This window comes from Rosa rugosa, chromosome 6, assembly GCF_958449725.1.
Source record: "Rosa rugosa chromosome 6, drRosRugo1.1, whole genome shotgun sequence".
NCBI lineage: Eukaryota > Viridiplantae > Streptophyta > Magnoliopsida > Rosales > Rosaceae > Rosa > Rosa rugosa.
Window position 1 is genome coordinate 22,124,251 of NC_084825.1, and position 21,460 is coordinate 22,145,710.

At 37.2% G+C, this 21,460-nt stretch overlaps 1 protein-coding gene, 2 long non-coding RNA genes and 1 pseudogene across 4 annotated transcripts; 1 reads left to right on the top strand and 3 right to left on the bottom strand.

Moving 5' to 3' along the window:
• Positions 1–923: 923 nt before the first annotated feature.
• LOC133716388 (uncharacterized) lies at positions 924–3,744 on the bottom strand. Its single transcript, XM_062143102.1, has 4 exons — positions 3,720–3,744; positions 2,956–3,638; positions 1,508–1,549; positions 924–977 (listed from the first exon to the last, which is right to left on the bottom strand). Exons 1-4 carry the CDS (start codon positions 3,742–3,744, stop codon positions 924–926), a joined length of 804 nt encoding a protein of 267 aa, XP_061999086.1.
• A 5,837-nt stretch (positions 3,745–9,581) lies between these two features.
• On the bottom strand, positions 9,582–11,444 carry LOC133714187 (uncharacterized). The gene is made up of 4 exons (XR_009848487.1): positions 11,338–11,444; positions 11,114–11,174; positions 10,442–10,570; positions 9,582–9,860 (listed from the first exon to the last, which is right to left on the bottom strand). It is a non-coding gene; the product is annotated as an uncharacterized LOC133714187 (long non-coding RNA).
• A 206-nt stretch (positions 11,445–11,650) lies between these two features.
• On the bottom strand, positions 11,651–14,117 carry LOC133713333 (sialyltransferase-like protein 2; annotated as a pseudogene).
• A 5,451-nt stretch (positions 14,118–19,568) lies between these two features.
• LOC133713517 (uncharacterized) lies at positions 19,569–20,877 on the top strand. Of its 2 annotated transcripts, none has more exons than XR_009848053.1 (4): positions 19,569–19,647; positions 19,742–19,862; positions 19,955–20,236; positions 20,762–20,877. It is a non-coding gene; the product is annotated as an uncharacterized LOC133713517 (long non-coding RNA). The 2 variants fall into 2 exon arrangements; XR_009848052.1 differs by having other exon boundaries at positions 19,572–19,616.
• The last annotated feature ends 583 nt before the right edge of the window (positions 20,878–21,460 follow it).

The following is a 21,460-nucleotide window of genomic DNA, read 5'->3' on the forward strand; positions in this document are numbered from 1 at the left end:
GTGAGATAGTGACCGAGTTACAAACTGCAAGTCTGCAATTCAAGAAGAAGTTATCTTAATTAAATCATTAAAATGGAAATCAACTAATCAAGTTATCAAACAGTCAGTGTCAAACACTCTCAAACCCATTTGTAATCCACCCCTGAGTCAAAACTCAAAAGGAAATTGAAGTATCGAACCCATTTCAAGTTTTCAACCATTTCAATTTTCAACAAATTGACCATACGGTCCATCCATCCATACCATTACCTTAGTTCAAAACCAACAAGAATACAATATCAAATCGAAAGCCACAAATGACAAATCGAACACAATTTACATATCACGAAACCAATCAGAATCAGAAGCTCAGATTAATAAGAAGTCAGAAGCTCAGATCTAACAACATCATGATTCCAATCAAAGACATGCTTTTGCCAAGACTCTTGACAAGTAAACTAAAACTACTTGAAAGAACTTACATGTCATCAACAATGACAGTACACAAAATAGAGCATTAGAATCAATCTACGATAAACAAGACCATACCATTGGAATGATGATACTTGTCAGCCATCTAATATTAAACAAAGCTACTTATTGAAATACACACTAGCATGACTGATACAAAACTCAAATGAACACATCTCTGCTCAAGTAAACAAAGGTAGCAGAGGTTTGACTGTCTGGGCACAAGCAGAGGTTTGACTGTCTGGGCACAAGCAGAGGTTTGACTGTCTGGGCAATGGGGGTAAAACAGAGAATTGCAAGGAGAGATATCAATACCTAACCTCTACAAATCCATGTGGATGATGTTCTAAAATATACAACACCTACTCAAAGAATTCTCAGGAGATATCAAAGTTAACAGACTACCAAGCTTTTTGGGGTGCAGCTGAATTTTGAAGGTCTATAGCTCGAACAAATTGTACGGGCAATGCAATTTATGCAATTGCCACAGTTCTAATAATTAAGTTTGCGTTTGCAGTGAGTAAATGCTGATAGAGAAATGCAACAACTTAATAGTACAAATTCACAGCCACACAATGATATCTACAAATCAAGCTTGTAAAAAGTAATTCATAATAACCCTAACATTTCTTTGCAGTAAAAGCCCTAACATTTCAAAACAAAAGAAAAATTGCAGAAAAAGCACCAACCCATGATTGTTTTCCCCAAACAAGCACCAACCCAGCTTTGCTCCATCCCAGCTTTGCTCCATCCTTTCTCCAAAACTAATACAAAACCATTCACTCAATACGATCAATTTTGAACCTCGATTCATGATTACACTAGAAGAAATCTTCAAGACGTTTTCAAAGTTCAAATGATTACAGAAACCTCTCACTGATCCAAACAACAAAAACCAATTCAAACCCACCTCCCCAAAAACGTCAAAGAACCAAAAGCTCCAATCTTTTACTCAACTGCTTGATACCCAATTCACCCAGCAATTTCATCAAACTCAGTAACTCACCTAGGAAATTCGTCAACCCACACACTGCCGGCAACCCAGCAATTTATTCACCTGATTTGAAATCATTAAATCAATAACCAGCAATTTGGTAATCTGAAATTGCAACCCAACATGATACTTACATAGTTAAAAGAGGAAGAACTGAAGAAGCAGAAGACTAGAACTCAATCTGAAGAATCGGTAGTCTGAACTCTGAAGAAGAAGACTCTGGCTATCAGGCTATGCAGTCGGCCGGGAGTGCTGAAGGATTGAGTTCGGTGGGGCTCCAAGGAGAGAACTAGTCTAAAAAATACCCTTTTTTTTTTTTTTTTTCCGGCCCATAAATCCCAGTGGGGCTTAAGCCCTACCCAGCACTGGCTAGATCCGCCCCTGTGGCGATGGCAGCTTCTCAAGAGTACCGGTGTCGATGGCGAGATTGAGAGAGAGAGCGAGAGAAAAAGATTGTGCCTAAAGTGGTTGGTCGGCACAGTTTTCCGAAGCAAATATCGGATCTTTGACAACGACATGCTTTGCCGTAGTAATTTTGGCCACTGCATGACTTGCCGAAGCAAAAATTGAACCAATAGCGACGGCAAATCAGTGCCGACGCTAGCTAGGGGTAGCCATTGCAATTCTTTTTTGTAGTGGAGTATGGAGGGCTGGAGGTTGAGATCGGAGACCGGAGACCGGGAGACGGGTTTGCTAGTTGCAGGTTGCTGGGCAAGGAGCTCGGCGGTGGGGGCTAGGTGGGGCTTGAAAGACCGGAGAGGCAGAGATGCCTCACGCCGAGACGGGTTGGAAGTTCCAAGGAGAGAGAGAAGCTGGATCGGGAGTGTGGAGTTCCGCGGAGCTCCGGCGTCAGAGCCGGAGAACGAGGATGGGAGCGGAGGCGGAGGATGAGGGTGATGAAGAGGAGGTCGGCTGTTGTGTGGTTAGGGTTGAGAAAGAAACTTTATGTTTTTTTGACCAAGTGTTGAGAAAACTCGGGTATAGGCTAGGCATCTGCTGTTTTTTTTTTTTTTTTTTTTTTTTTTTTTTGCAAATAGTTCACATTAAGTTTTAGTACGTTCAACCAAAAAAATTTTTTGTCCCGATAAACTTTTCCCTTTACTCAGACAACAGAATCTGTTGTCTGAATTCTCTAAATTATAACAAACTTGAAAATGTTGAATTGGTGTTGATTTTGATACCATTTAGACGACATAAATAGTTAAATCTGTTGTCTGAAGACGTTCAAAAAAATCAGACAATAGAAAAAACGTCTTCTGTCGTCTGAGGGGTATGGTATGAAGCATTGTTTGACATAGTGCTCTACCAAAATCATGCACTTGCTTCGAAATAGAGGGAAGAGGATTAATTAAGAAATAATAAGTTTCTCGATATTTCTCCACCTTGTACAGCTCATTGACATACAAATACGGGGAAGAACCATGTTGTTGGATCACTACAAGGGCATGGGAACATGGGAAGCCATACAGCTGCCATTCTCCACACGAACAAAAGCGAGTTTCCAAATTTACCATGCTATTATACTTCTGGCAGTGAACTTCATACACATAGGTAAGAGATCTGCTCACTCTCCAATGCCTTCCGACTTCCAAATTCTCCTTCAGCTTCTTTTCAATCGCCGGGCACAACTCAGACAACCATTCCTGAGCATCCTGCTTCCGAGCAGCAATTGAAGCCATGGACTTCACTCTAATCCCATCATTAATATCAAGAACATGAAGACTCTTCAGAGGCAACACCCAATTATTGAAAGACTCAGCCAAGTTATTTGTCATTTCACCAAATCTTTCGCCGTTAAAGTAAGCCATACACCAGTTCTCCTTGGGGAGATCCTCCAGAAATTGAGCAACTACGTCGCCGCCTTCACTCCTCAAGATTTCCATGTTGAACTCATACATCTCCGGTGTGCGAGAATAAGCACAACACATAAACAAGTGAGGAATACGATCCTTAAGGTAAGAACCAGCTGGAAATTTGTCAGAAAGGTTAGCCATCAGATGTCTAAAACAAAACCCATGTGGATTATTGGGAAACACCCTAGGGAAAGCACTAACAAGCCCAACATGACGATCAGAAATGAACGTCACCCTCCACATAGAGTGTTTTGCAAACTCTTCAGCCAAAACCTCAAGAAAAAATCTCCAATTACTCTCATTTTCAGAATCCACAATAGCATAAGCAACTAGATACAAGCCTGAAGAGAAAAACAAAATTATGTCACTGTCATGTAACTGTTAGTGTCACTGACCATGTCGCTGACATAACTGCATATTACTTGACAGTGACATAGCCAGAGACATGTCATTCAAATCACAGAACATTCAAGTCATTGGACATGTAACTGACCATGTCAGTAGCTATGTAACTAACCATGTCACTTACATTACAAAAAAACAGAACATTGCAGGAAATAGAAAACAAGAAAAATAAAAAACTAGAAATAATGAAGGAGATTCAACATTGATTGGCATCCTTTGCCGATGCAGCAATAATCTGCCCCTTGTACTTGTTGGTAATGAATGTAGCATCAATGAAAAGAATAGGTCTACAAGATTGAAAACCCTTCATCCATGCACCATAGGTCACAAACATACGCTGAAACCTGTGTGTTTGTCGATGAAACTCAACCACTATCCTTGAGTCGGGGTTTGACTTCATAACAGACTCACTGAACCAAAGTAGCTGAGCATAAGACTCAGCTTCATCACCATGTAGGGCTGTTTTTGCCAACTCCGTACCATACCAAACTGTACGATAAGGAACATCCAAACCATAATCACTCTTGATCTCATCAGCTATATCAATTGGCTTTTTGTTTGGATTGGCACGAATCTTATCAAGCACAATAGACTTGACAACCTTGGATCCCATCATCTTACTCTTCTGCAAACGAATCACACCATGACAAGTGTGAACATTAACCAACCTTTTAATCATAAAGAAACCATTAGCCCTGCATAAATGAGCCTTCACAAGCCAATTGCAGCCTTGAGAATGTTTCTTAGAACACTGAGCAATAACACGAACCTTGTCATTTCTAACAAACTCATATGAAAAGCCAATTTCTATGGCATACTTACGCAGCTTATCCCTAAACTCAACAACCCCACCCTCAAACTTTTGGCCTTCAGAATGAATATAACTCTCCCAACCTTTCGTCATATAACTCTTCGGTGCCTCTGCCCTATAACACCCCAAATAATCATTCTCCTCAAGCATGGTACTAGAATCCTCACACACTGTATTACTCACCACGCTTTCACTAATAGAAGGCAAATCAGTCACAAACACTTCAAAAAAATCAGAATTGTAACGAACCAAATTCCTAAAAATCATTCTCATATCAACTTCACTCTCTAGAAAACATGAAGTAGAATCCGGAGAAATAATGTACCTCAACATGAAATTGCCTTGAATCAAATCCGGAAAACGAGAGCGTATGGAATTGTATAGGTAAACAAACGACCAATTATGCAACAATGGAACTGTTGCTGCTTCACCAGAATAAATAAACTTGACAACATAGCTAGTATCCATAACAACTGCACAAGAATTAAAAAAATCACTATCCATGTCACTACTAAGGAAATCAACAGAATCAACACAAACAAGTCACTGCCAAAGTAACTGTTGATGCCTGAACAGAAGAACAATATTATAAATGTAACTGGCCATGTCACTACTAAGGAATCAACAGAATAACACAAACAGATCACTGCCAAAGTCACTATTAATGCCTGAACAGAAGAACAACATCATACTCACAAAATAAATGATAATTCCTGAACAAAACAGCAGTATTAAAAATGTAACTGGCCATGTCACTGATAAAAAAATCACAGTATAGAACAAATATAGTACCGCAATAGCACAAAACATCATCAACAATTCAACATAGCAATGAGTCGACGAAGGAGAAGAACATAGTAATCCAAAACGAACAAGTCAACAATTTAACACAAACAACAAAAATACACTGCAAAATCCAAAACGAACAAATTCACAGAGAGAAGGCTTACCGATCAAATCAGAGAAAACCAGAGAGAGGAAGAAATAGAGAGACTGTAACTAAGCACTGAGTCGACAAAGAAGAAGAACACAATAACATGATCAAGACGAACACCGATGAAGCCAGAGATCCAGAAAAAGATAAAAGAGCCGCGGAAGCTCCAAAACCAATAAAAACTGAGATTTCAGATCGTCACAGAGGCGCAAATCGAAATCGGAAGCTTCCGATGGAGAGGGCGGCGAAGAAAGAATCTCGGAAAGAGATCTCCGATCAAATCGAATCGGAAGCTTTCTGATCAAAGGAGAGAGAAAATTTGAGCTCCCAGATTTTGAAATGGAAGGTTATAAAGGTTTATTACCTTAGGGGCAGAATCGGAATGATAAAAATTAAAAACTGACCTTTTTTAACATGACCTCATTATTCATAAGGACTAAACTAATATTAATAACAATTCACAGTGGACATTTTTATCAAGTGGGAAACTAGGTGACCTTATTATCATTTCACTCTCTAAAGTGACCTTTTCCATCATTTCCCTTTAAAATAAAAAACTTAGTTATTTCAATGATTTAATTACTCTATAAATCTTAATCACATATACATTCCTTAATCAGACAACATAAATATCTTTTTTCAATAAAAATAAAATAAAATACAAGGTATTGAATTTTAAAATTTAATTTCTAATATATTTTTTTAAAATTTCTAATCAACAAGAAAATAACATGAACTATTCTGTGTTTTTTTTTTAGCTATGCAAAAAAAAAATGAAGATTAATCATTTTTTCTTATTGTTTATTTTATTTTCTCTATTTTTTGTACCTCATGATTAATTATTTAAATATTTGTTTAGTTTTTTTTTAATTGCTAGCTCAAATTTTTTTTTTTTTTTTTGCAAATATAATGGATAGACTTAGATTTAGGTATAATATGATTTACTTTGTTTTTCCTTCACCAATATGTGTTCAACATGATCTCTCTCTAAAAACTCGGACGGTTCTTGGTCTAGGGTTTGCAAATTTTCTTCTTGTCCGGTGGCGGTCATGGGCGGTGGTGGCTTGCCTCGCCGGCTAGAGGCTGCTGCCGGACGGGAACTGAAATACTAGAGGCTTGAGAGCTGCTTGGAGAGGGGTTTTTGACTCGGGCTTTGGATGGGATGGATTTGGCGACAAGCAGCAGACGCGGGTCGGCGGGCTCGGTGGGCAGCGGTGCAACGCAGGTCGCGTCGTCGAAGCATCTCCATGATCGGGGACGTGATGGTGGGGCGGGACGGTGGTGGCGGCGTGCTGGATCGGACTGGTTTCGGCATGGCTCGGTCGGGTTTCGCCATTGTTTTGAGGCAGCAAGGTCGGGAGGTGAATTGAGGTGGCGAGATCTGGCATTAGGTGGCAGAGGCGAGGGCTGGCATCAGTTTCGCCGCCGCCGCGTCTGGCGTCGGTTGCTGTGATCGACCAGTGAGGCTGCAGATGGTCTGTGGGCTTGGGTCAAGCCATTCTTTGTTTGGGCCTGAGTTGGGCTTCTTTCTTAAGGCTGTTGAGCTGCTATTTTGGGTTGTTGTTGGTCTTTTTCAATAATTCCCTTTGTTTAGGGAACTCTATTTCCTTTGTTTTTAGGTTACTATAAGTTTTATCTTTAGGCTTGCTTATTTACTATGTTATTTCATAGTTTGTAGGCTTGCTTAAATAAGTGAGCATGGGTACCGTCAAATGATCGGACCTAATCTATGTATCGCTGTGGTTTTCCACAAACTCTTTATCTACCCAGAGATGGTAGAGGGAGGATATGTAATGGTCCTTTCTGGCCTGAGTATTAATATATATCGACATGATATTTTTCAAAAAAAAAAAAAAAGTGTTCAACATGTATATCATATATTTTTATGTCACATGATCTTAATCATAGTTTTAATTCTTATTATATATATATATATATATATATATATATATATATATATATATATATATATATATATAGGATTTTTCTCAGGTAAGGATGTCCTTACCTAAGGTTTAGGTACGGATTTGGTGTTTTCACCCACTTTCCGATCATGTGAAAAAGTGATCGGAAAGTGGGTGAAAACCGGAAATCAGTACCTAAGGCTAGGTAAGGACGTCCTTAGTGTAGCCGGACTGTATATATATGAATGCTTTATTTTTATTTTTATTTTAATTTTATGGGGCTCGAACTCCTGACCTCTTATATATGAGACCAAAGCCTTACCACCCCACCAAACACACACACCCTGAATGCTTTATTTAGTATGTAGTGAAATTGGAAAATGAAAATAGATAAGGAAAATAATAAAAAATGCAATCTAATATTATTGAATTGGAAAGTCTAGAGAAAATCAATATAATATTTTTTTGGTATAATTATTGTCCTTAATAGTCATTTTATAGTAGGTTATATATGTCATTTAATAATTCATAATAGAGTGAGGTCAAATGAGCAGATTTGGAGGTCCCAATAGCAACACTCTATGTAAAAACAAATTTCCCAACTGGTGGAGCGAACAAAAGTATCAGCACTACCGCTGGCCTCTTATCTATCTCTAGTTCTCTACTGGTACGTACACTGTTGAACAAAAGTTTAGCACCTCAAGGCTCGCCTCTTTGACCAAAAAAAAAAAAAAAAGGCTCGCCTCTTATCTATCTCTACTGGTACGTACACTGTTATACATATCTTCTATCACTAGCAATTGCTTGTAAAATAACTGCTCTGCGGTTTTCGTTTAGTTTCTTTCTTCACTTGTGTATCAATAAATAGCTAGCTAAAGCGCATGCATGGGGTCGCAGATAAAGAGTTCTTGATGAAATGGCCCACCATACAACTACTAGAGGCACAGGTTCTCTTCTTGAGTTGTAAGTCCAGACGCTATAAAATACCGGAATTTGTGAGGAACATGGACAAATTAAAGGTACTAGTGGACCAAACGGGCCGGCGTTTCTCGTATCATTGGTCTAAAAAATTTCCTCCCGGGGTAGTCCATTAATGATTGACTTTGAAGTAGTACCGGGTTCGTTATCGTATCTGAGGAGAATTATTTAGATTAACAGGCTTCTTCGTAATTCCTTACGTAACCAAGAACCACATACAATGATACAATCGAACAGTCTACAGAAAATATATTTCCTTCCGTTGTTAGTTCCACTTCATCGACACTTCCAATGACCCCAACACTTGTATCCAATTAAGGTGCTTTTAAATTTTTCAATGCAGTTTCAAATCTAGCATCGACAATTGTGATTTGTGACCTAACTATGATAACCTTTAGTCAACAGTTGCAAACTGATTCATTTAAAGAAGCTTAGTATAAACAAATTGTCAAACCTAGTTTTTATGCGGGAAGAATTTGGGAATTAGAAATGTTGAGGATAAGGTGTTACAATGGGGTTGTCTATGGTATTGAGATGTTTATCATATACTCATTTTACATATAATTGAATGAAAATTATAATTTAATTGAACCAAATTAATTTACTATCACTAGGCCAAAAAAGCTAACAGACAACGGACCAAATTCGTTGTGTGATTTGGACGATCTCCGTTGTGTATCGGAGCGTTGTGTGATGAAAAATGGCACAACGGTGGAAATCCGTTGTGTGAAACACAAACAGTCAACACTTATTTGTTAAAAGTGTTGTGCCTTCTCTCGGCAGATGGCAGCCACAGTTGCCGCGCAGTCATGCTGTGCGTGGCATGTGCATCCTTTAGACAACAAAACTTGTTCCAAAGTTGTTGTTGGAAAGCCTAGTCAGACAACAGTTTTTTTAATTTCACCGTCGTCTGATATACCATCACACTTCAGTTGTGCAGTATGCTTGTTGTGTGAATTGGTTTTGGACAATAGAGTTTAGTTTTTACCGTTGTGTGATTGTAATGAATGCATTGTGTGAATGGCCTAATTTTGTGTATTCAAACAATGTTGAATTGCTGCACTATAAAACTGTTGTACAATCATTTTCATTTTCTATATTTTGTGCACAATAATGCTCCATTTTACCTAATGAACGCAATCAATTGGAAAGAAATCACATTACAAACCATCAAATGAGTAATCCAACCCATTCTATATACATCAAATGTTAAAAGGGAGCATTTCTCAATCATCTGAGCCAACATTAAAAGAAAAAAAGTATTCTAATACATGCCCATCTACTTGGGATATCCAAAACTGATACAAATTATTCCAAAACAAGATAGCATTCTAGTGCCATGCCATTATCAATATCAATAAACCATCAAAAATTAATATGATTATTGACAAAAATATGAGCAGCTGCTGCATGTGAATATTATATGCCAGCAAACGCAGAAAATGGTGCGCCCATCAATATTTTCCCTCTCTTTTGCAGAATCTAGAATGAGTCTGTAAAGCCTTCTTACTAGCTTGAGGATCTCAGTTATCTGCAAAAGCAAGAGGATAGGCTGGATTAATATAGAACTTTAATCTGTACATGTACGCACAATTGAGACTTTCAAAGTGATACTACTATGTTAGTTAAGTCCACAACCTATGTTATTAGCTGAAGCAAAAGAAAATACAAATGTCCAAAAACAACTTTAAGATGCATCCTAGCAAAATTTTATACATTCTGCAAAAACTTACCAGAAATTTGACCCTTTATATCCTGGTATTGGAGATCTCACAGAATGTGAGCAGATGATTATCACATTGCAAAATATCTAATCTCATGTTAATCTAAAAATGCAGCAAGTAGAATTCATAATACAATATGCTGGAACAATTTAAAGTGGAACTCAATTCATGTGGTCATTTTAGAGCTGAAGACACTAAGGGAAAACAATAAAGGGCTCTAAAACGACCTCTTTATATTGCAAGCAGAGATATAATACAATCTCCTCATAATACTTGCTTTCATGTCCTTATACTAACTCATGAGTTATGTGTAAGGAGACTGTACATTATCAATATAGCAGTAATAACACAAGGAGACTGCAAATTTCCAGAAATTGAAGCAACTTACATCAAACACTGCTCTTCTCATGGGCCCATTGTATTTGATTTGGACGTTGACTGTTGTAGCTAGTCACAACTGCTATACAAGAAACATCAACAGATAGTACCCTGCCCACCTCAAGATTTTTCTGTACAACTAGCATCAATGGAGAAAGCCAAAAAAATTCTAAGATTAGTCCAAGTCCAACTAAGGGATCACTAGCTAGATTGACCAAGAAAGAAACATTATTCCAAGAGTTTTCAACAAAAGTAGCAGAAGTTTGTCCTTTTTTTTAGCATTTCTAATAGAACATTTTACGAACTGCAAAGAATGATGCTGCAAAGAGCCTTTTGTATCTCCCACTTTTCTGAATGTCCTATGCATCTCCATTTTTACTATCACTGAAAAGTTTTATGAAAGAGTATTCTTGAAAAGAGAGGTTAAGATTTTGCTAGTTTTGTTCAAGAGACAATGTAAGAAGTTTATTTTGTCATGCAACAAAAGAAACTACAAATACTTTTAGTTTAGGATCTGAGGTTAAATTTAGAGCAAAAAGGGAGAGAAGAAAAGAAGAAAACAAGAGAGGTGGTTTGATTTAGCAAATAGATAAAACCACACATTTAAATTGACATCTAACAACTAAGAACCGACTGAACATATTTGTAGAATCTGTGGCAGAATGTGTCAAGAAATGCTTACCAGATCCACCTGCAATTATAAATGCAAGCCCTTGGCCAGATAACTTCTGTCTTAGAAAACCCTACAGTACATTAACATTGCAATCAGATAAACAAAGAAAAGACATGGAACTTTGAAAACAAATGAAGGAAACAAAATAGAAAAAAACAAAAGAAATTAATTAATGGTAGAAGCATGGTCAGGAAAAAAAAAATGAAATATTTCTGAAACACCCAGTATCTTACCTCTGCACCAGGAATAATATTACGAGCCCTTTGGTCAACTGTATTACTGACTTTAACATCATTAACGAAACAAAGGAATGCATCTGGCTACAAAATTTACCAAACACAGAATGCACACAACCTGTATGAGTGAAATATCAGAAGGAGAATCTGGCTTTTGGTGTTATGCCAGTAAATAAAACTTAGCGACTTTCACAAATGCAACTAGCTATGAAAGATTGTTCATATTCCCTTCCAGATCTCAGCAAGAACCTCACTTAAATGTCAGTCAAAGTTATTATTATCTAGTTTATAAGATTTAGCTGTTGTTGCTGCAACTAAAATAAGACATAAATGAAAAACTGATTTGCTATATTTTTCTAGTGAAATTAATGTTACTTCATAAGCTCAACTTCAAACTCACAACCAATTCAAATCAAGCAAAAACTAACTCTTAACAGGTTCTTATGTTGTCTTCAGAGATAAAGACTTGAAAACTAATCACCCACACACAACTTGCACAAACTGAAAAGAGAATGATCAAACTAAACTAATAAATAAAGAAGTTGAGAACTTTATCACTATGAGAATTGAGGTCAACAAGTTGGTTGGGTGTTAAGGTCAAGGACACGCATATAAGCTACAGAAAAAGAATATACAAACCCGAATCATCTTGTTCATAGTGTCATGAATTGTTGTTTTGATGATCAAGACCTCCTTCCTGGTCTGCAAAATTTGTATATACTTAGCGCTCTTGTAATAAAAATGCCATATCTATAAAAAAATGGACCAGTTCTTATACCATCTAACTCCACAACTTTATCAAGAGCTTTAGCGGATCCTCTATTAAGAAGCCGAAACGTACATTTCTTGCCTACATGATCAGTATAGTTCTGTAATAGAACAAAAAAGGTCAGAAGACTTCTTTTTAAGTCATAAACATTACTATTTTAACTCTTAATAAGCAGTCAGCTTGACCTGAATTAGTGCACCATTTTCTCTCCCAAACTTTGTTTTTAAAAGATCGCCCGAGTTTTCGATAACAGCACAACGGCCAAACATGCGAGGGACATATGGTGGTGTGAAAGGGAGTACCAGAGAAAGTTTCTCCGCACACAAAGTTTTATTCTTACAGCGGTCACCGCAGTACAGAAATACCCTATATCAATAGTTGTCCAAGACTGCTTTATTCTGAAAAAGGTTTTCATGTGTGTTACTCACAGTAGTACTCCTTTATTAATCCTACGCCATGCATAATCCTCCCATCCATTTGGTAAAGAATCAATGAACTCCCGAGTGAGAATGGTGGTACTATTCTGCACCTGAGCAATCAACTCACTGAATAACAAATCAATTGTAAAGCATAAAACAAAATCAAATTTGACAGCTGAAAGAGAGATCAGAGCAGACAGAATAAAATACATTTGACATGCATGGCTGGATGTTTGATTTGACGACACAGTTACAACAGATATTAGTTCTCAAGTCTTGTGCACATATCTAAGAATGATACATGCATCAGCTAGCAGACGTAACACAGTACTCACCTGTTCCCAAGTAGCCAAAGCTTCACACAGATTAAACTCATACAATAAACCTTCAAGCTCATTGGTTTTGGGACCTTTCTGTTTGTACATAAAAATTCAGACAATATATGAGTCTTCAACTTACGTAAATCATCAACCACAAATAGCACACAATAAACAAGCAAACACAAATATTTCCAGAGTATTGCTTGATGAGATTGTAAGTCAATACAAAAATGCGCTTAACATTGGCTCTTGTCTTTAAACTAAATCATTAAGCAGCTACACTGATTTTCAGATAAAGTGTAATTCAGAAATGCTCACCCATTTAGGAATGGTGTCACTAGGAAATTTCATGGTGACTCCGCAGTAATCTTAACTAGTCTCAGCTTGTAAACCTAATCCATTCGCAGCCTGCATAGGTAGACCACGCACAAGAGTAACAACACCGATTTTCAATCACTTCAAATTCCGCATATACATTACTAAATTTTACCAAAGCACACACACACACACACACACAATTTAGACTAAAAAGAATGAAGAAGATGAGACTCACCATACATTTCTGGAAACGGCTCTGCAGATTTTGCAGCGCTTCCAAATCATCATCGGTGAGCCGATTGATCTCATCTGCATCACATAATTCAAACCATTATACACATCATGCATATATATTTATATAGTGACATAGAGAGAGAGAGAGAGATGCTTACAGAGATCGGAGATTCCGGTGATGTAGATGAGGATGGCGACCAATCCAAACAGTAAAGCGATGACGAACGCTAACCGCAACAGCTTCATTGACTGCGACTCAGAGAGAGAGAGAGAGATTGAAGAAGAAGCTGGTAGAGAATTGAAGAAGCTCTCGATTTCACTTTTTCTGGATCGGAAACGCTTGCTTTGCTCTATACTTGCTCCACTTCAGAGAAAGGGGGGTGCCTTGCCGGAGAGAAATGGGGGTGCCTCGCCGGAGACTTCTTCAGAGCGACACTAGGTTAATTGAAATAAAACCCTAGGTTTGATGAGAGTTTGTTTCTGAGAATTGGGGGAAAGGGTGGATCAAATCAGAAATCCTAAATTGGAGATTGAAAGGAGATGGAGATGGAGAATTTGAGAAGGGAGAAATTTCGAAAATTACAGGAGGTGGTGGTGACTTCTATAAGGCGGTGGAGACGGAGTCGATAGTGGAAGATCGGTGGCCATGATGAGTGTTGTGGGGCGGAAGAAATACCCGGTCTGGAGCTTGCAGCCATGGAGACGGGGAGAGAGAAATCTCAGATCTGTTTTCTCTCTCATTGATGGTGTTGAAAAGGAGAAATCGATGGTTTTGATGAGATGCGAAGAAAAGACTGCCCAAGTATTGGAAATAGCTATTTTGTCTAAGCGGGACACAAAGTCGCTAGTGCTCATTCTCACAAAAAAAAAAAGTCGCTAGTGCTAATTAAGTTATGAAAAGCAGGCATTTGGCTCTTTTTATTTTGTATTCATGAATCAGACAACATATAAATGCATGGAGTTGTGTTGTCTGAACATGTAGGGATTAAATTTGAGTGAATGGAGTAAGGAGGGAAAGTTCCCACCTATATGTAATCAAAGTATTAGTTTTGGTGTGAGAGATAGGCATTTGTCATTCAGAACAACATAAATAAGTAATTTCGTTGTAGGAGTACAGATATATGTAACCTACATGTCAATTAAAATTTGTTCATTTTGGGGGGAATAAGTGGCATTTGGGGGTGCATCCACACCTTCCCAATATATATTCCTTGATCATACAACACAAAGTAAAAAAACTGTTGTATGACATTCTGCAAGCTACTCTCATACAACAAATATAATTATTCTGTTGTGTAATGTAGTACATATTTGGACCCAAATTTGTGTCGAGTTAGGGGAGAAATCTGCCGCTCTTTTTTTTATCATTCACACAACAAAATATTCTTGTCAGTGTTGTGCAATCACCTTCTAGATAAAAACTTCAAAATTTTTATGGCCTTATACAACGGAAGGTTCTTAAACGTGTTGCATGATTGACTTTTCATCATCACACAACAACTTTTTTTTTTTCGTTGTGTAAAAAGTGTTGTATATTGACATTATTGGCCTAGTGTATATACTGACAACAAATTTACCACATTCAATTCCTACATATGTAATGATCAGTTGTTTTGAGTTGCCAAAACAGCTATGTGAAGATATTCATCAGCTTATGGTCCGGTTTTGGTGGGGAGCGTCGGAGGAGGAGCGTAAGATACATTGGGTGTCTTGGGAAAGACTGTGTGAACCAAAAGAGGAAGTTGGAGCGGGGTTTCGTAATTTGGTCCAATTTAACCATGCCCTCCACTATGCCAAAATGTGCTTCAGACGACACACATCAGACGACATAAGTTTTGTTTTATGTCGTCTGAGTTTTTCAGACGACATAATTTTTTTTTGTGTTGTCTGAATATACACTAAAACCATACTCGTTCAATTTGAAAAAATGGTGAGCATTCAGACGACACATTTGTGTAGTTGTAAAAGATGATGATTTCCTATCTCAAATGTGGAGGGATATCCAAAATTTGATCAGGTACTTTTCCCTCTCAAATAGCCGAACTCTAGTTGACAAGAAAATGTTGTGACATTTAGACAACATTTAAATGTCGTCTGAGTGTGGAGCTTGTTTTAAAATTTTTGAAGTTATTTTGACTTGTGCTTTTTTACATAGAGATAGACCTCAACACCTAATTAAAGTCATTTTCTCTTGTCCTTCAACTCTCTCAGCTCGACCTAGTTAGCGCGAAAACGAAAAACTCAAACACCAGCCTCTCTCCTTCTCTCTCAACTCTCCAAGATCTCGATTCTCACTCTCTCTTTCATCTTCTCACTCTCTGGATTCTTCTTCTTTGTTTCTCCTTCTTCTTCTCAGTCTCTACTTCATCTTTTGCATCTGGATTAATGGAGCTCTCCAGCAACAAATAGAGCTATTTTCGATTCCGATATTGGTAAGCAATTTAGGGTTTCAATTGTTTTTTAGTTTAGTTTTTCGACTGGGTTCAATCTTCGATAGATTTTAGGGTTTTATCTGCAGATTTTGGGTTTGCTTATTATCCAAAATTTCGATTTTGGGGTTTGATTTCGATTAGGTTTTTCTTCTATTTGGGGATGGGGTGATTGAAATGGATATAGCTATATTGGGATTTTTTCTTGGGGATTTTTCTTCGATTTAGTGATGTGGTTTTCCTTCGATTGAAATGGATATGTGTTGGGGTTTTGGTTTCCATGTTGTTTGACAAGAACTCTTTCTTCTTTCAATTAAAACTGATTTGGGTTTTGGGGTTTTGAGTTTGGATAATTGTTCTTCTATTTTGTAACATGTTTCTTCTGTTTTGTTGGCCTTGATAGGGAAACATAATCAGCAGACTGATATTGGTATGTTTCTTTCACCTGATGGTACATTAATCTTAGAGACTAATCCAAGATCTAAATGGGCAAGTTTTGTATTAAAGCATATATCTGGACCTTAAGTTTACCAGTTTTAGTAGGCATAGATTAGGCTCTGCAATTGTTCACCTCCTTCAACTTTCACACATGGTCTTCGCTGCAGGGAACCAACTTGCAGTTGGCAAGGAAACAAGAAGGCATCCCGTACTTGATTTTGGAGCCTATTTGATTTTCTATCTGTGAGTTAGACCTTTTTATATTCTTAATTCTTATCCTTTTCTTCCTTTTGTGGTAGTTTCTTTAGTTAGTTCTGTTATATATATATATATATATATATTTGGTTATTAGATAATGGTTTTTAGTTTATCACTTTTGTTATATTACTTTCTTTTAAATTTGGGGTGATAAGAATGATGGTTGCCAACTAAAGTGAGGCAAGGAGACGGGAAAGAAAAAAGAAAGAAAAGAGAAACAGGGAGAAGAAGGGAAGAAAGAAAAGAAGAAGAAGAAGAAGAAGAAGAAGAAGAAGAAGAAGAAGAAGAAGAAGGGGAGGAGGAGAAAAGCAAGGCAATCAGGGAGAAAGAAAGAAGAAGAAGGGAAAAGAGGGAGTACGGGGAAGAGAAAGAAAATAGGGAAAAGAAAAGGAAGAAGAGAGAGATGAAAAGAGGAAAAAGAAGGAAAATAGAAGGGAGGGGAGCACGACTAGTTAAAAAAGAAAGAAGAACGAGAAGTAGAAAGAGGGAGACGGACAGGGAATGAGAAGAGAGAATTGGAGAGTTTGGGGCTTTCCTCAAAGGCTGCGATTGGGTATTTCTAGATTGGAGGAGAGTAAAGCTATAGAATGGTGTGAGTTTCGATTTGGGTGTTAGAAGAAGAAGAAGGAGATGAATGAAGGAGAATGGGAGTTTGATTTTGCTGCTCTTGAAACTGAACTGTGGGAAGGCAAAGGGAGGAAGATTTCAGAAGTGAAGGGTTTCCATTCGGCCTGTTCAGTATCTATGGTTGTTTTCCAATTGTGAGTGACTCTTCTGATTTCAATCTTTCTTCAATTTCTATTTCTCTATTGGTCTTGCTTGGATTGCTTGGATTTTAATCTTGGTCTTGTGAAGTGGTTTGTGTCGTCTATCACTTTTCAGAGTCAAGTAAAGTATTGTGATGTTTGAGTAAATGAGAAGGGTGTGGGTTTGGTGTGCTTGTGGTGGCCTAATGATTATCGGTTGTTTTGAGCTGTGTGACCTCTATACTTATTTGTTTTGTTTTCTCTTTTATCGTTTTGAGAATTTGGGAGGCTGCTGTTGTTTAGTTGATCTTTTTCTTATTATAGGTTGTTCTAGCCTTTACAATGACAGAATGCTAATAGACCTTTTGTTTATGTATTTTGATTTCTACCTTGTGTTTTAGAGATGGTTAGAGACTTTCAATTTGTTTAAATGTCAGTTCTCCAATTGTGAGTGACTTCTTTACTTTACGATTTTACTTGATTTCTATATTGCTCTTTTGGTCTCTGCTTTGAGTTGAAATCATGGTCTTGAGAAACGATAATTTGTCAAGTATTGGTTCTCTCAGTAGTTCATTTGTGATGATTGATCATATGAACAACGATGTGGTCTCTTAGTATTTCATTTGTGACGATCGACTATATGAACGGTGATGTGGTTTCTTTGCTTGTGGAGGTTTGATTTTTAATCGGATAGTTTTTTTTTTGGTCGTATAATCGGATAGTTTTAAAAATCTATTTTTCTAGATGAGAAACTTGTTTACATGAGAAACTTGTTTTCCTCTTTGGTATCATGGTTTGTCTTTCAGTTAAATCTCTAAAGTTTGGTTGGGGTTGGTAAACTGTGAGGTTTGGGAGGCAAGTGTGTTTGAAGGAGGATTTTTTGGGGGGGTTTTAGTGCAGGGTAAAGTTTCTGAAATTTGCAGGTCTCTAGAAGTATAGAGCTTTATGGATTGTTCTTAGTTGTTCCTGTTTTGCTTCTGCATAGGATTGATGCAAAGGACTTCTCTGCTTTGATATTTTCCTTTCATTATATCAATTTCCCCACTGATATTACTTTGGAGATTGAGAGGCTGGTATTGATGCAGGTTCTATCATGACAATACCTAAAGGCAGGGTCTAGCCATCTCCAGTTCCCGACAGGTGGAGGCTCACTGAAATTCTTGTAACTGGGGTTGCTCTGGGTAGTTACTTGTCACTAATGACTCTCATATTCTTCTAGGTAGCCTCTGAACTGACTTCTTTCCTGTAAGTGGCAGTGGTCTCCCTTCTGTTATCATATTACGAAGAACTTATAAACTCTTAAGTTTCCATTGTTGCTGACATAATGTAGGATGTCATTTGAGATTTTAGTCATTCTAACACATAACCATGGTCATTTTTTCTCTTCCTTTTAAGTTAGCAAAACTTTTAGTTCAGATCATCCTTTGCTGTAATAATAAAGGAAACAATGAATAGCAATTTGTTAGTCAATCTCTTGATTTATGATAAAGACTTCTCTTCTTGCAGAATGCATTCTCTGTAGTAAGTTTCAATCAACATAACTATAAGATGGCAGTTTTGCCTGATTATACTGCATAGGAAGAGAGAGTTGTCTTCTTGTGATATCCGTAATTTTTTTTAATGAGTGCTTGTTACCTAGACTAGTAACTTGGTATTGTCCCACTGTTGTGCTTATTGTTTTCTTTTTCTTCTTTATTGTATTATCTTTGTTCTATTGTGCTTGCTATTGTGTGGACTGAAACAAGGCTTCTTTTTTTTTTTTCTTTTTCTTTAAAGTTTGCTCTTATAATTGCTTGACGTGGCTAGAGTTTAGAAAGACACCAAACTAGTTTACCTTTTGGCTATTCAAACATTGTTCTTATTTGAACTTGTAAAGGGAGGGTGCTGGAGCTTTTAGGAGTGGGTAGAGAACTTGCTTTGGACAGGAAATTAGGTCGGAGAAGAGAATAAACGATAAGAATTGAGTTTGGTTTGGGTATTGACGAAACTATGGGGAGATCAATATTTTCGGTTTCTCAACGGATTTTGAAGGTTATTTTCCTTCTTTCTTCATTTTGTTTTGACTCTTGAAAGAGGAGCTGGAACCTTGTTATTTGTAGTGTGATTTTGTTGGTTTTCTTTTGTTGTTCAACATCAATTTTTCATGCACACAAGGTGTTTGACAAAATGATTCTAAATTGCTTTACTCTGGTTACCACGTAGTCTTGGAGTATTTTTATTCATTACTTTTGGTTGTTTATCTTACTAAGTCATGAATAACTATTCAATTAAAGAGTTCTAAGGTTGGGTACTTTTCTGTGTTTTGAAGGACCTATTTTGTGGTTAGAGGACCTATTTTGTACCAGGTGAAAGTCTTACCAAAAGAAGCTACCAACTGTATGTTGATTTTGTTAAACAGAGAGTGTAATTAATCATACTCTGAAACTTCTGAATGTGTGGGTGTTTAAACTTGTATATTGTATATATGCAGAGATTGCAAGCATGCTGATATCACTGGAGGAAAAATTTAGAAAGTAAAGTTCCAGATATTGCAAAATCTGGATTTACATCGGCATGGTTGCCGCCATCAACTCATTCCTTTGCCCCGGAAGGTTGGTGCATGAAATTCATCAAGTTGATTTTTATTCTTTCTACATATAGATGACCAGATCATTGTGTCCACTTTGCTTTCCTCATATTGTAGGTTACCTCCTTCAGAACATATATTCCCTCAATTCTAAATATGGATCTGAGCGCCAATTAAGAGGTTTACTAAAAAAAATTGGGTTACCTCCCTCAGAACATATATTCCATCGAATTGGGTTTATTTATTTACAGCTTACTCTGTTTTGTGTTTCCGAATATTCAATTAGTTATGCAACTAAATATGTGAAGGAGTATATTGAAGGAGCAAAACCAATTTTTTCCGCTGGGGAGTATTGAGATTCTTGCAACTACAATGGTCATGGTTTGGACTACAACCAAGGTATAATATATTGATGTTTATTGAGCACCAATTCAACAAATCAGATCAACAAACCAGTCACTTCAGTTATTCTATATGAATAAAGTTATATAGGCGTGATGAAGCTCTAGTCTGAATAACTAAAATACCTCAAGGTTGATAGTATTAGTTAATATAGAAAGGCTAGCTTGAATTTAGTAGTAATGACGTTACTTTGGCTCTCTCTCTCTCTCTCTCTCTCTCTCTCAACTGCATTTGACTTCACAACCAAGGGAGTTCTTCAGGTATCATCCATTTTCAATAGGACTGAGATGTTCAACTCCCAGCTGACTGCTACACCCACATATGCACACATAAAATCTTTCTCTTGAGTAGACAGCTGCATTTGTTCTTGTTTTGACCATTGGATATGAGTGCCCCAAGTATGATTGGTCATGTTATATTAGTTCATTTCTACAGGACTGGCATCTTAATTGAGATTTCCTATTAACATGTTATGTTTGTTTCTCCTCCATTTTGGTGATAATCATGCATGCTTCTGTGTAGGAAGCTGTCAAGGGACAATTATGGAGCTTACGTGATCCCCAGGGGAAGCCACCAGGTGTAATGCAGTAGTACAACTAGCTAGTTCCTATATTTAACTTGTGTCTAGTAGAAATTCTTTCTTCATTAAGTATTTGGACTTGTCTGCAAATTCAGATTAGTAGATATGGGCCATTTTGAACTAATGCTCATGATTAGGTTTGTGTACATGAGACAATGGTGGATTGGAGAAAATTGCAATGAATGATTTTGGATGTGTATTTTATGGTTTTATGAATGGACAATTTTAATGTTTAGATGAATGCATACCAAGTGTAACAGGGGACTACTAATATGTGTTATCTCAAATTGCAAGCTACAACAAAGCACACTAAAATGTGTGGTTACAGCTGAACAAAAACAACACAAAAAACAATTAGAAGTCTATTGTCTTTTTGGCATTGGGACGACAGAAAATTGTAGTCTAAATGGCAAAACAACAACGTAAGTTAGACGAAAGTGTTGGCTAAAGCGTATAATAATAACAAATAAGTGTGGTTGGAATTACTCACAGACAATATAAAAGACATAATAAAAGACCTTTCACACAACACTTAAATGTCATACAAACCTACCCTAGAGCGACACTTAATTGTCCTCTGATGCTCTTTACGACCACATATAATTGTCGTTTAAAGTAAATTAGCACAACCTTTAATTGTT